The 13,247-nt window shown below is 45.9% G+C and overlaps 1 protein-coding gene across 5 annotated transcripts in view; it reads left to right on the forward strand.

Annotated features, from left to right (window-relative positions):
• Positions 1-2,036: 2,036 nt before the first annotated feature.
• Positions 2,037-13,247, forward strand: part of SEC16A (SEC16 homolog A, endoplasmic reticulum export factor) — a 32,000-nt gene continuing 20,789 nt past the window's right edge. The window contains exons 1-4 of one of the 5 annotated variants that reach the window (XM_087753423.1): positions 2,051-2,196; positions 6,367-8,937; positions 9,706-10,230; positions 10,837-10,982. In XM_087753423.1, coding sequence (XP_087609549.1) covers positions 6,442-8,937; positions 9,706-10,230; positions 10,837-10,982 — 3,167 coding nt within the window. In that variant the 5' untranslated portion in view covers positions 2,051-2,196; positions 6,367-6,441. Of the gene's footprint in view, positions 2,197-6,366; positions 10,231-10,836; positions 10,983-13,247 lie in introns of all 5 variants that reach the window. The other 4 variants (XM_087753419.1, XM_087753422.1, XM_087753420.1 and 1 more) reach the window with 4 other exon arrangements.

Raw genomic sequence — 13,247 nt, forward strand, 5'->3', positions numbered from 1 at the left:
ACTCTCCTTTAGCCATTTTCCCTGTTTCTAACTCAGAGAACGATCCTTTTAATAGCGAGCTCCTGGGGCAGGGCTGTGTTTATGGTTGCCTGCAACCTGAAGGCTGAATAAATTATCAGAATTTAATGGGAAAAGGTCAGTATCATTTGTGTTGTACCCCAAGTGACCTGATGAAGCGGGAGAGAAGGACGCACGCCGTCCTCTTCCCGCCAGCAAGCCTTTTTGTTTGTAATGGGTCACTCTCAAGTCCAGAACTGACTGCATTTGCTGAGTACAGCAGATCAGTTAGAAAGCTTCAGGGCAAAAAGGGATTGAATGTCTTAATGTGACAATTCTTTACAATCACATCCTTACCAGGAGAACAGCAAAGGTGAGAGCCTGTCATTAGTGTTTGCATTGCGTATGTATATGTATAGGTGTATAAGAACAGGATTAGATATGTAATGTAAATATATAGCTATGGATACAGCTGTAAGCTGTTGATGGTATTTACAGAATACATAAGTGTTTTTAAAAAGCTAATCAGGCTAATTAAAGTCATGTTTCCTCAGATTACACCTGTTGGGGGAAATATCAAGGGAGGACCAGAGCTTTATCTGCAATTCATGCTGGTGTAGGGAAATTGTATTTGACAAGCTGGTTTATAAGAACGTTCCTACAAAAGAGGGAGATGAAAGGCACTTTAAAAATCACAGGGCTGCCTCTGGTTCCCACACCAGCATCAAATGCTGCTTCCCCTGCTTGGACCGGGCTTTGAGGATATTACCCTGCTTTAATGATCGAGCCTGCAGGAACAGCGTTTGCGCCGATAGTGACCCTTGATTAAGATGTTTGTTTAGGACACTTGGTTAAGAGGTCAGTTTAGGTTGTTTGTATTTTCCCCTCCAAGGCTTGCACGGTGGCCGCCGCCTGCACCCGAGGCACCGCGAGACACATCCTTCTTACGCTTGGACAGGGTCTCCCCTCTTAAAAGCTTCGTGTTTGCATGAAACAGGCCCTCAACACAGAGCTAGGACACAGAGCAGAGCCGAGTAAAATCTTCAGGCTTGCACGTAACTGTTTAATATCATGTTACAATCTTCTCTTAAAAAAAAAAAAAAAAACCAAACCACGCAAACGTGCGCTTCCCTGGAGAAGGGCTTTTACAAGCCGCGAAGTTAACGCGCCCCAGGGACGGCTGCGTGCAGCGGGGCTGAACCCCGGCTACGCTGCAGCCTTCGGACACCCGTACGCCAGCCCTCCGGGCCTCGGCATCCTTCACGTCCCTCGGCATCACTAATGTCCCTCGGCATCCTTCACGTCCCTCGGCATCCTTCACGTCCCTCTGCAAATTAAGCCCCCGTGGACCTGCGGGGCAGGGACCTCGCTTTGCAGCGAGTAACAGGTTCTTACGTTTCCTCCAAAATAACAGTTTTTTCTCGCTCTCGGCTCCTGAGCTCCTGCTCCCGCTCGTCCCCCCGCCCCGGCCCCTCGGCCTTCAGCGCCCGCCCTGGGCCGGGGCCGGCGGTCCTCTGTCCCGCCCTGGCGGCCGCCTTCGCCATTGCACCCGCCCCGGGAAACCCGAGGGCTCGGAAGCCCCGGCGGGCTCTCGGCCGGCCCGGACCCCGCTGTGCCCGGCGGAGACCAGGACCCCCGCTCCGCCAAACCCCGGTCGGGGGGAGCGAGGCCCGTGGCGGACAGGGGCTTGGCAGCGCGGCTCCCCTCCGGGGAGAAGGGCCCCCCGCAGCCCAGGCCCCGCCGCGCCGACCCGGGGAGGCGCAGACACCGGCCGCGCCCGCAGCCGCCCCAGCCGGGACTCGAACCGGGGACTCCCGGGTCCGCAGCCGCACTGCGCCTGCGCCAGGCCAGGGCGCTACGAAGCGGACGCTGCCGAGGCCGCTTCCGCCCTCGATAGGTTGTGGGGTTTTTTTTTTACCCTCCGACACTTTTGCCTTCCCCCTTTTCCCTTTAAAGGAACGCGGAAGGGGCGGGGGAAGCCGGCGGGAAAGAAACACAAACAAGCGTGCGCAGCGCCGGGCTCCGCACGCGCCGTGGCGTCATCGCGCGACGCGGCGTGACGCGCCGTGACACGTCGGCGGCCGGCGGCGGAACTCCCAGCCGGATGTTCCAAGATGGCGGCGGAGGGGGCCGGTGCTGCGGCCGTGAGGGGGGGCGGCGCCCGCTGCTGAGGGGCCTCGGTCGGCGGGGGGCTGCCAGGTACGGCGGGGCCGGGCGCTGTCGCGGGGCGAGGGGCGGCGGAGGGAAGGGCCGGGGGCAGCCGGGGGGCTGGGGGGGTCTCGGGCGGGCTGCGTGAGGAGCGCAGGGCCTGAGGCGCGGGCCCCGGGGCTGGCGGCGGCCGGTGCCCCCCGCTCTGCGCGGCTGGAGCTGCCCGGCGCCGCCGTGCCTCGGCGCGGGTGGGCCTCGGGGCGGCGGCACCCGGCTGTCGCAGCGCAGGGAGGCGGCGGGTCGCCGGCGGTCCCGGGGCTCGGCCCCCGGTCCCGGTCGGGGCAGGCTGTGGTGCCGCAAGGAGGGGCGAAGCGCTGCCGAGGCCGCTTTCCCGCAGGATCGGGGTGCTTCTGGGGCGCCCCGGGTGCCGCGGCGGGGCGGGCGCCCATGCCGAAGGCGCTCCGAATAATGTTTTGTGGGGCGGGGGGGAGAAAAAGAGATCCTGCGGTCAGAACTATCGCCCGACGCTCGTTATGATGTATTTCCTTTGGGGAGACACGATACTTCTTGCAACTCGGGGTTGTTTTTGTCAAGTGTCATAGGTCTGTGCTTTATTGGAGTAGCAACTGGTGCTGACTCAGTAGTTGACTTGCCTCGAAGTGCTCAGGACCTGCTGGTGTGATGGACTGGTAGTCAGTCTCCTCTACAAAATAAATGGGAATGTTTCATGCTGCTGTGTCTATGAATCATATTAAGCTCTGTGCTTTTGATTCCCAAAGAGCTCTTTTCACTGGATAATATTTGTAACTGTGGTTGCCATTTATGAGACAGCCGGTAGGAAGCTCTCAGCCATGCTAAAGATGTAGAATGCGTTCAGCCTGAGCGTCATCCACAAGTGTGCAGATGTGCAGCTGCCTACGTAGAAAAAAAAATCTGAAAAACTAGTGTCCCAGATACTGATTTTTAAAGCTGCAAATCTAATTTTCCAGCTATTCTTGTCTTTGAGATTGCAGCAGGGTTTTTTATTAATTTTGTTCCCGTTGTTGGGAATCTGTGTATGTGAACATGTTATTTATTGTTTGGTATGTACACATTTGCGTGCAAACATGTGTATATATACAGGCATACATGAGAATTAGTATTAGTACTCTGTAACCTGCTTTGTGGGCATACTTATTCTTGTTTAAGAGTAATTTATTTAGCTTATGTCCCCTGGAGATAGGATTAAATTAATTTCCCCCAAAGAAATTACTCTTTCATGCAGATAAATTTTCACAGAGGAGTTTAAAACTAATCATGGCTATAGAGCTTGTCAGGTGAAATTTGTCGATGGCCTTGTCTAGAGGGTAGTTTTAACTTTTTTTTTTTTTCTCTTTGGTAACATTTTCTTGGCGTGTTTGGAAACACCACCTGCAATTGTTATTTCTGGTGACTAATGTTTAGCAGGCTGCTCTGCATTATCTATGAATAAACCTGCTGAAAGTTAAGAACTTCCAAACTAGATAAAGCAGAGATGGATTGCTCCTAACTTACATAGCTATTTCTCATTTATAAATTTCTTAAAATCAGCATTTCTGTTAATACTGGATTGGGGGCAGGGGGGGTCAGTATCACCGAGTTGATATCTTCTGTTTAAATTACCTGACACGGGCACGTTCGTTTTATTTGGACTTAATTCTTCAAATCTTGCATGCTTTTACTACTGTGTGCAGTCTGTTAATATTAACTTTCCTTCTGTAAGGAATCCGATACCCTCATATTGAACTTCTGTAACGCAGCATTGGCGATGTTGTTATAGGAATGGCAAGGCAGTGCTTTAAAGTAGAACTCTACACTTATTTTAATTAGCTGTTTACTGGTACTGGTTGTTACAAAAGCGTGGTAAAGTATTAGGATTTTTTCTTTGTGTACATCTGATAAGACACTGGAAGGAGTGAAGTCCACATTAGAAATTTGGAAGTGGGTATTTAAGTTGTAAAAACAATTGGCTTTTGTGCTCACCTGTATTTCAGAAACAACTTTTCTATTAAGAACAGAACTGTTAGGCGGATACTAACATTTTCTTCAGTTAAGTTAGTGCTTTCCAGGAGGTAAATGTCTGGCAGATGTTTTAATTAGCTTATTTTCCTCCCTGCTTCACAGTATGTTGCATAAAAACAGGAGTTTATTTGGAGAGGAGGCAGGAGTTCTTGCAATTAGGTTAACACAGTAAAGAACATGATGAAAAATAAATGGGGATGTCCCGAACACCCCGAGGTTTCTTAAGCATGTGGAAACTGAGGTGGGTGTTCAGGCAGGGTTTCCTGGTAACGTGGTTGGCAGTAAGCATGGCCAGCTGGAAAACCTCCACCTCGGTATCATAATAGGAGAAAAGGTTGCAAAGCACTAAAACCTTTTTGTGAGTATTCCTTGATAGGAATTCAGCAGGCAGCTGTGTTTTAAAAAGAATGTTGAAGACAAATGCAAGTAATGCATGAAACTAATGAGAGTGTTCTGTTTCATGCTTTTCTGTTGAAGTCAGTTTCAGGTCCTCTTTCCCATTTTAACAAAACACAAATTTTAACAAATTTACAAAGTCTTAACTTAAGATATTGCTATGAAACGTATGAATATGGGGGGAGAAATTGAGAGGCTGTTGACTGGTACTTCAGGCCCTCTGAAAGAGGGACCTGGATTATACATAGGACTGTTGGATTCTGCAGTGATGAGTAGAAGAGATTTTTCCCTAGGCTAAGTTGTACTGATGTCCAAAAAGGTCTGTATAGATCATGGCGTGGTTCCAGTCAGTTGCTTTTTATTGGAATTTTTTAGTTATAAATCTTCATGATCTTTAGTTATAAATCTTTTATAGTTATGCAGTGTTCACTCAATAGGTATTTTTATTAACCAGAAACCAGAAGTGTTTTGCATTTGAACTTCTTTATAGCCATTAACATTTTGGCTTGATTACAAACGTCTGACTTTTTTGGCTTCCCATTTTATTACTCTAACTAAGACGCTGAATCTTAAAAACAAACAAACAAAAAACCCCAAAAACCAAAACCAACTAAAAATTGCACAGCTTTTGTCTGTCTTCCATAAACAGAAGTGCATCTGGTATGAAACAATTGCCCTGGGTACTTTACATGATACAAACTATATTTGTTGTGTACTGTTAGAAAACAAGACTATCGTGTTGCTAAAGCTTCACTGAGCTGAACTGGACAAGTACTGAAGAACTCTCGTTTTGTCAGCGTCCCTCCTGCCCAGATTGTTAAGGGGTGATAAAATTGAAAAATACATGTTCTTGGTTAATTTACTGAACTTCCTGCGTACCAAATTCCTAACTGGTATTGTTTGGAGTTCTTGCTGGCAGACTTGGAATACTTCTGCGCCTGTCCTTTCCACCCTGAAATATAGCTATCACTCTGATACCGTGCCAAAGTCCCACTAGTGTTAGAGAGAGAACATTGATTAATTAATAGGTGGGAGGCGTTGATTGTCTTTTATATTCTCAAATGCAGTTTTACTATTATGCGGCATTCACCTAGAAGAAAGAATATTTGTGATGAAAACCCAGTTGCCTTTCTCAAAATAAATAACACCGCTATCCTACACAATGTTTTCTTTATTAAAACAAAAATGGCCTGTGTTCTGTTGAGGGGAATATCATCTGATGAATTCTTTCTGGAGATGCTTGCTTCTCATCTTACCTGTAAAAAGGTCCATTCACATTGAGCAACAGTGCAACAGAGCTGAAGATCATCTCTAACATAATTAGAGTTAGATTATAATTTCTCCACTCTTTATAATTAAATTGAGCCATAGTACTTGCAGGTTCTATTGTAGGCTGACTGCTGCTGTGTCTTGTCTATGATGCATACTTCTGCTTAAAACACATTTGGGGAACTGTAACAGTGTAATACATTGGTGCTTTAACAGTCTGAGATTTTAACATTTGTACAGGACCGAACTGTGTTTAATTACTCTTACTTGGAACTATTTGTTAATATGGTTGTTAAATAACATGCATTGTTACCACACAGCATTAAACTTCACTAATACTGGATTTGGATTTAGAAATAAAATGCTATGTGTAAATTTCGTATGCATTCTGGAGAAAAGAGAGATATTTTCCACTTCAAGTTCTTTGAGTAATTTTGTTTCTAAAATAAAAATTGCTTAAGTGCTGCATGTATTGTGAGAAAGGAAACTGACTTGTCGTCTGTTTTGCCTTAACAGGGTGGAAGAAGGAGTCGGTCTACGGCATCCACTACTAGTTTGTCGTCTAGCATCTGACCCTGCTAGAAGGCCATCATGCAGCAGCCTCCACAGACTGTTCCAGCAGGAGCGGCAGCTCCACCTCCTGCCGGCATTGCTCGGAACATGTACTGGAGAAACAGCTCGCTCAGTAAACGAGCAAATGCAACAGCTGCCCCAGTGCAGCCTGTGACAGACCCTTTTGCATTTGGCAGACAAACTCCACAGGGTTCCCCTTTAGATAATCCATCCAAGGGCAATGCATTGGTTATGCAAAGTTCTTCCCCAGCGGTGTTTCCGCAGCCAGCCGTTATGCATACTTCGCCATCACGCGCAGGGGACAATCCTCATGGACCGCATGCATCTTTATCAGCTCCCGTATCTCAACCAGGAATAAATGCCAGTACGTTTTCTAATGTTCCGATTCCTTCGCCGTCCCCAGGGTATGGTATAAATAGTACTACAGAAGTGCACCCAAATGCAGATCTTGGACTCCATGGGCCTGCAGTACCATTGCATTATAATACAGGAGCAGCAGTTGAAAATTCATTCAGTGTGCATCCTGGAATGGTGTCTGCATCAAACAAACCTGGAGGTAGAGATCCAAATGATGTTCCTTCAGGACCCCATGCAACAGCGCTCTTCCCTCCACCTCCTCAGCAGCCTGCGTCTCAGTGGAGGCCTGTTCAAGGTAACCTGCAGTCTCCAGTTCGAAATTTTGTGCCCTATCCTGAGCCGTCTTCTCAGTTTGGTGTTCATAACATTTCTCAGTCTTCTGTTAGCACTTCTCATCCTCCTCCACAGACAAATTTACAGCAGGGTCCTGTGCACCAAGGTGTTCCACAAAATATCATGCAAGCGCCTTTATCTGTTGGTTCTGAAAAGAATGGGAAAAATGGCTCTGCAAATAGCAGTCATCACATGAACAGCATCCAGCCTGGAAACTTGTTTAGGCAGAACGCAGAAATGACTAACACTTGGTTAAGTCAACCATACCAGGAACAGTTTTACCCACAGCCACCATTGCAAGACTTGAGTTTCGTCGCTCCTACAACTCAGGAAAATAACCCCCAAAACCAGTCTCCAGAGATGTCTGAAACATCAAATAGGCATATTCCCACAGATCGAGATTCGGGAACTCTCTCCATGTTTTTCAAAGGGGATGAGGCAGAAAATGAAGAAATACTTTCATCTGAAAAAAATTACATGGTTGAGAAAACAGAGTTTGATGCTTGTCAGCCAAATTCGGCATCCTTGTATCACCAGCCAATGCATCCTCAGCGGGTTGCAGCTAATGTTCTCTGTCAGGCGCAGATTGGTACAGGTTCAGCCAATGAGATGGTACAAAAAGGAATGGATGTCCAGAACTTTCCTAAAATTATAAGTCAGCAGGAGGCACAGGCCGCTAAGCACTCTATGTTTGTTAGTGACGACAAGGCATGTATAGGTGACGCCCCTGGGAATGGCGGGTCACAGTATGAAAATGTTGAGAACCTGGAGTGCATTCAGAATCAAGAAGTGCTGCCAAGTGAACCACAGAACATCAATGCTTCATCCCCTGCTGCTGGTCCTGATCTGTACAGATATGGATCCTTTCCAGGTCAGATGCTTCCGAAGAATGCTGTTGTGAGCCATGCTGAAGGAGGACCAAATTTGGAGGCACCTGATTCATTACCTCATCCTGTCCGACCAGACAGTGTCTCTTCAAACTATAGCAACATTAGCCATAGGAGCGCTTCTAGCTCAGCAAGACCTCAAGAGCAAGTTGGTACGTTTATTCAGCAAGAAAGTGGGAAGCCTGATGAAGAATCATCTGCTAGCTTCTTCAAACAGATTGACTCCTCTCCTTTGGGAGGCGATTCAAGTGAGCTAAACCTGGGCAAGAACTACCATGGTAATCTATCCCAGCCTCCAACTCCAAGTCCTCCTAAGCCTACGGGAGTATTTCAGACAAGTGCAAATAGTTCTTTCGAACCTGTGAGGTCCCACGGAGTTGGTATAAAACCTGCAGAGATTGACCAAGCAAAGATGGTGGTTGAATTAAGAGAGAACCACTCAAACCAAAAGAATATCAAGAAGACGACAGCTGTGCCAGCTGCATCCCCAGGCAATCTTGAACAGCCACCAGATAATCTGGAAACTATTTTCATGCCTCAGGTACACGCACTGCCTCTTGGAGTCACTGGTGAAGCTGGAAATATGTTGCACTCTGGACCTGTTATGGAAAACATACAATCAGTATCTGAGAGAAGGTCCTCAACAAGAGCTCAGGGAGCAGTTAAGAAGTGTGATAGCCCAGCAACAACTTTATGGGCTCATAATGAGTTACCTAATTTTGGGGGAAATGTTCTTCTAGCTCCTGCTGCTCCTGCAGTGTACGTACCTGCCAAACAAACTGTAGAAGTCATTCAGCCACCAGAAGAAGGCCTGTCTAATCAGCAGCCAAGTAAACCAGGGACTATTGCTGTGCAGCTTTCCCAAGATGGAAATATAGCTTCTGAAAATCTTGAGAATCCTCCCAAAATGGGAGAAGAGGAGGCACTTCAGTCTCAGGCAAGTTCTGGTTATGCAAGTTTGTTGTCTTCTCCACCTACAGAGTCTTTGCAAAATCAACCTATCCTGATTGCTCAGCCTAATCAAAGCTATAACTTGGCTCAGCCAATTAATTTTTCTATTTCTCTATCTAATCAGCTAAGCAGCAATGAAAACAATCAGCCAATGAAGGACTCTGGGGTTGGGGACAAGCCTGCAATGGGTCCCCAAACTTCACACGCTGGTGGGATTGTTCCTGGGGAAAACGTGCCGTTACCTGTGATGCAAGCTGGATCTCTGTTAGTTAATGCACTTCCAAATACTAATCTGTTAAAGCATAATTTATTACAAAGCCCTGTTAATTCCTCTGATACTGCTTCTAATCAGCCTGCAAACTTGCTTATGAAAACTCCGCTTAATTTGGCTCCAGAAGGGCAAAAGAATGTTAATATGGAAGGTTTTGTTCCTGAACTTGTTAGCAAGCCAGGATCTAACTCATCCGTTTCTCCTGGGACGAATCTCCCCAGTGGAAGTGCAAGTGCACTAGTCCCCCCTGTTAATTCTATAGTACAGGATAATAATTCTGCAAATCATTCAAATAGCAAAGAAGAAGCTGCTGGAGTGCTCGACTTCACAGTGTCACGGACGTTGGAGAAAAGCAGTGCAAGTAATTCCGTACAGGTGCATAATCAGTCACTTTCTGGTGGTCCAGTATATCCTCAACAGTCAGCTGGTAGTGCTGGTCAGGTGGGTCCTGAGATGCATGACAAACAACATTTCTATCAACAGGTGACAAAAGATGTACAGCACCAGGCTGTATCAGACAGAGCTGTACAGGGAGCATTGCCATCTCGACCACAAATGCCAGCAGCTCAAATGCAGCAACCAACATCTGGGCAGTCCTCTGTTCCTTCAAACTACCAGATTGCCGCAGGGACTAAAACCACACAGGCATCACAGCAGCGTGAGAACCAGGTGCTGAGTAACCATCCTCAACCTGTGGGTCCCCAAGAGGCAAGTTCAGTGCAGCTGACAAGGTACGATCAGACGAGTCCTGAGAAGCAAACAGCATCTGGACAGCCATCAGGTGCTCCAACTTCCACAGCCCCTTCTGCCACCACCAGTCAGTCAGTCATGCCAAATGTGCAACAAGACCTGCAGCGTCCACCCCTGCCTCAGACTCCTCAGGATGCCTTTGGTCCTCCCCAGAACCCTTACTACTACTATAGACATCCTTATGATGTTTACCAGCCTCCATATCCGCCACCTTATCCTCCTGCAGACCCCAGAACAGCAGCTCATCTTTATTACATGGTAAATTTTTTATTTTTCCCTTCCTTCTCCCTCAGTATGTATTAGTAATTTTTTATCTTTGAATTATGAGTTTAAACAGTTGTGTCATGATCAACATTCAGTATAATGTTCACGTTAAGTATTTAATTTCAGGGAAAATCCAGGTAGCAGGATCAAAACTTACTTTACAAAGATTATAAACACTTAAAGCAGTTGCTAATACCAATTCCAGTTGGCACAGATGTTAGCTGATAGCAGTTTATTTGGTTCTTTGGAAAAAGTTGGCAGTTATAACTGTCTTAGCTGCCCAGGTGTTCAAATTTGGTTCCCATCTGCTCCCTGAATTATTGACAGTTTAACAAAGTGGCCAGCATAGTGGCTGAACTGCCTTTAGTCCAGACGTAATGTGGTTTTTTTGTGTGTGTTTTTTTTTCTTTTTTTTAAGTTTGAATATTAATAGACTTGAATATAACTTGCCACAACAGGTATCAAAAGCTATACTGTAATCTATTGATCTGCATCTCTTCATGTATCACAGTTGTGGTGTGTATGGCGATTTGTTTGTTTTTAAAGGTTTATCCTTGGAGGTGGGAAGCCTCTTACCTTACATGTCAATCTCTTTTCTAGGAGGATACCTATGGACAGTATGACCCACGGTACAGACACTACGATAGCACCAGCACTGCTTATATGGAGCCTGGGAGCTATCGGTATTCTGAGCCTGAACGTCCTAGTTCCAGAGCTAGTCACTGCTCTGACAGGCCTTCTTCTAGGTATGCAATTCCTGAGTTGAGTAAAGGTCTGGTACACCCTGAAGCAGTGAGCGTAATGACGCCTGTTGAAGTTTTATAGCATAAGCTGCAGTGAGGAAGTTGAAAGGCTCATTGTGTGCTGCTGTAGGAACGGACCGTATCAAATGCCACATCTGAAAAAGATATGATTCCGCAGTCTTCTCTGTCGCTAAAGCCTTATTATTCCTTTCATCCAATTCTCTGGGTGGTTGTTGGCGTTTCTGCCAGGCAGGAGTCACTGCGGTGGGCTCGGTGCTGAGGTTGGCTCTTTCTCACATGTGCTGTGAACGAGCAGTGTAGGCTGTGGGTTTGTTAATCAATACTAATTTAGTTTCTGGCTAGTACTTCAGCGGTGGCCCCTACTTCTGTTAATAAATGGCACTTTTGCACATTGGTCTGGGATTTGCCTTGCAAGCGTAGCAGTATGTGTGGCCTACTGACTTACGGTGTTTCAGATGTTCAGAAGAGAGAGATGGTGAATCAAGTGAAAACATCCTGGTGCTGCGTAAGGTTAATTTGTCTGATGATTACTTCAACTGTGTGGATAAGCTTTCTCACAAAATTCCCAAACTGTGGTCCACGTAGCAAAGGTGCTATGTGGGCCCGTTTCAGCCACTGACTTCACTACAGGTTTTGATGCAGGTAGCACATGAATTAGGAAAATTTAAAAGCCTTGGTCTGTCTGATTATATGAAATAAAAAAATTTGAGAGAGGGAAACTGTGTTCAGATGCTACTTGCAAATATTAAATAAAAAGCAGAAATGAAATATCTAGTATTTCTCAAGCAAGAAGCAGCAAATTACCTTCCAGGGATTACTGCTTTCTGATGGTTATTGCATAAGTGATTTGTATGAACTTCAAATTAATGACAAAATGTTACTGTTGCCTTATCTCGTGGGTGGGTGTGCAGGTTTCCAAGAGAGAACCCCAGTTATCTGTCTGGAAATGATGAAACCCTTTGTAGTATTTGCCTGTTGTTGGTGGCATTTCACTCACGGAGCAGTCTCCAAATTAAAAACATAACATTTTGCTTACCGCCTCCAGAAGATTATAGGAGGTGTATTGTGGCCTCAAGGAGTACAAAGCAATGGCTGTAGCTGCATGTGATAACTTTTATCATCATCTTAAGTGAATCTAAGTGCACCGTGAGATATTGTGATGAGATGATAACCTCTGGCAGCACTTCCTGGTGTGTACTCTTATGTACTATTTTTATAAGACGTTGAAATTCCTATAGGTGGCACTGGGCAGATGAAAGCCTGTTAGGAGTAGCTCTGTCAGTGTCGATGTGTGACGTGACAGTGCAGTCGGCTGTGGACTGGGGTATGGGACTGCAGGGCAGCAGAGCCTAAGAGCGGCAAAGTCAGTGTGATAGCGTGTCTGAAGCTTGCCCTTAATGTACCGGTATTGATGACGCAGCTTTGTAAACTCTGTTTGGGGAGGGGAGGAGAATGACATCTTTCTGAAGGAGACCGGGAAGATCGGTTGGGTGGATAAACCTGATCTGATAAGATCAAATCTCCTCCTCTGCAGAGGTGGGTGCTGTGTTAGCAAACCTCCCACACATTCCAGGGAGGAGCATCACTGGACTTGCTTGGCTGCTTTGGAGTTTGCACTATCAGTTGTATGATCAGCTGTAGGGAGCATGAATGTTCCTGTCGTTCCAAACTGGCATTAAATATCTTTACCTCTGCTCCGTGTATGTATACATATGTGTGTGTGAGTGTATACACGTGTATATACATGTGTAGATATAAACATACATGTATATATATACACATATATGTACGTGTATATACATAGATGTGTACGCACATATATGTAGGCACACTACATTTTTCAGCTCACATTCATCTTCTAGCTTTTTCCAGAAATTGTGGGATGGTGTCCTAAAAATGGCATATAATAAAGGCTCATGATTTTTCACATAATGGCCACACTTTTTCCATCAGAAGTATTCTAATTATCTTTGGTGTATGCACTGACTCTTACTTTGATGTGTTGGTTTCAGTCAGGTTCTTGTGCTTGTTCTGTTCATTTGGACAATCGGTATCCTAACATGGGCTCTGTAAATGAGTATTTTCTTGTATTCAGTCCTCTCTGTTTGCTCAAATGAAAAACAAGCCTTTCCTACACGCTATTGTCCATCCGAGCCTGTTGAGAAGGGTAATAACCTAGAAGGTGCCTGGAATTAGTTGTGTAGTGATGTGCTGTGTTACAATTGCATCTCAGTGCTATCTCATTTA

Source organism: Nipponia nippon, unplaced genomic scaffold (assembly GCF_047370975.1).
Source record: "Nipponia nippon isolate SJK-2023a ecotype South Korea unplaced genomic scaffold, ASM4737097v1 scaffold_16, whole genome shotgun sequence".
In the NCBI taxonomy this organism is placed as follows: Eukaryota; Metazoa; Chordata; class Aves; order Pelecaniformes; family Threskiornithidae; genus Nipponia; species Nipponia nippon.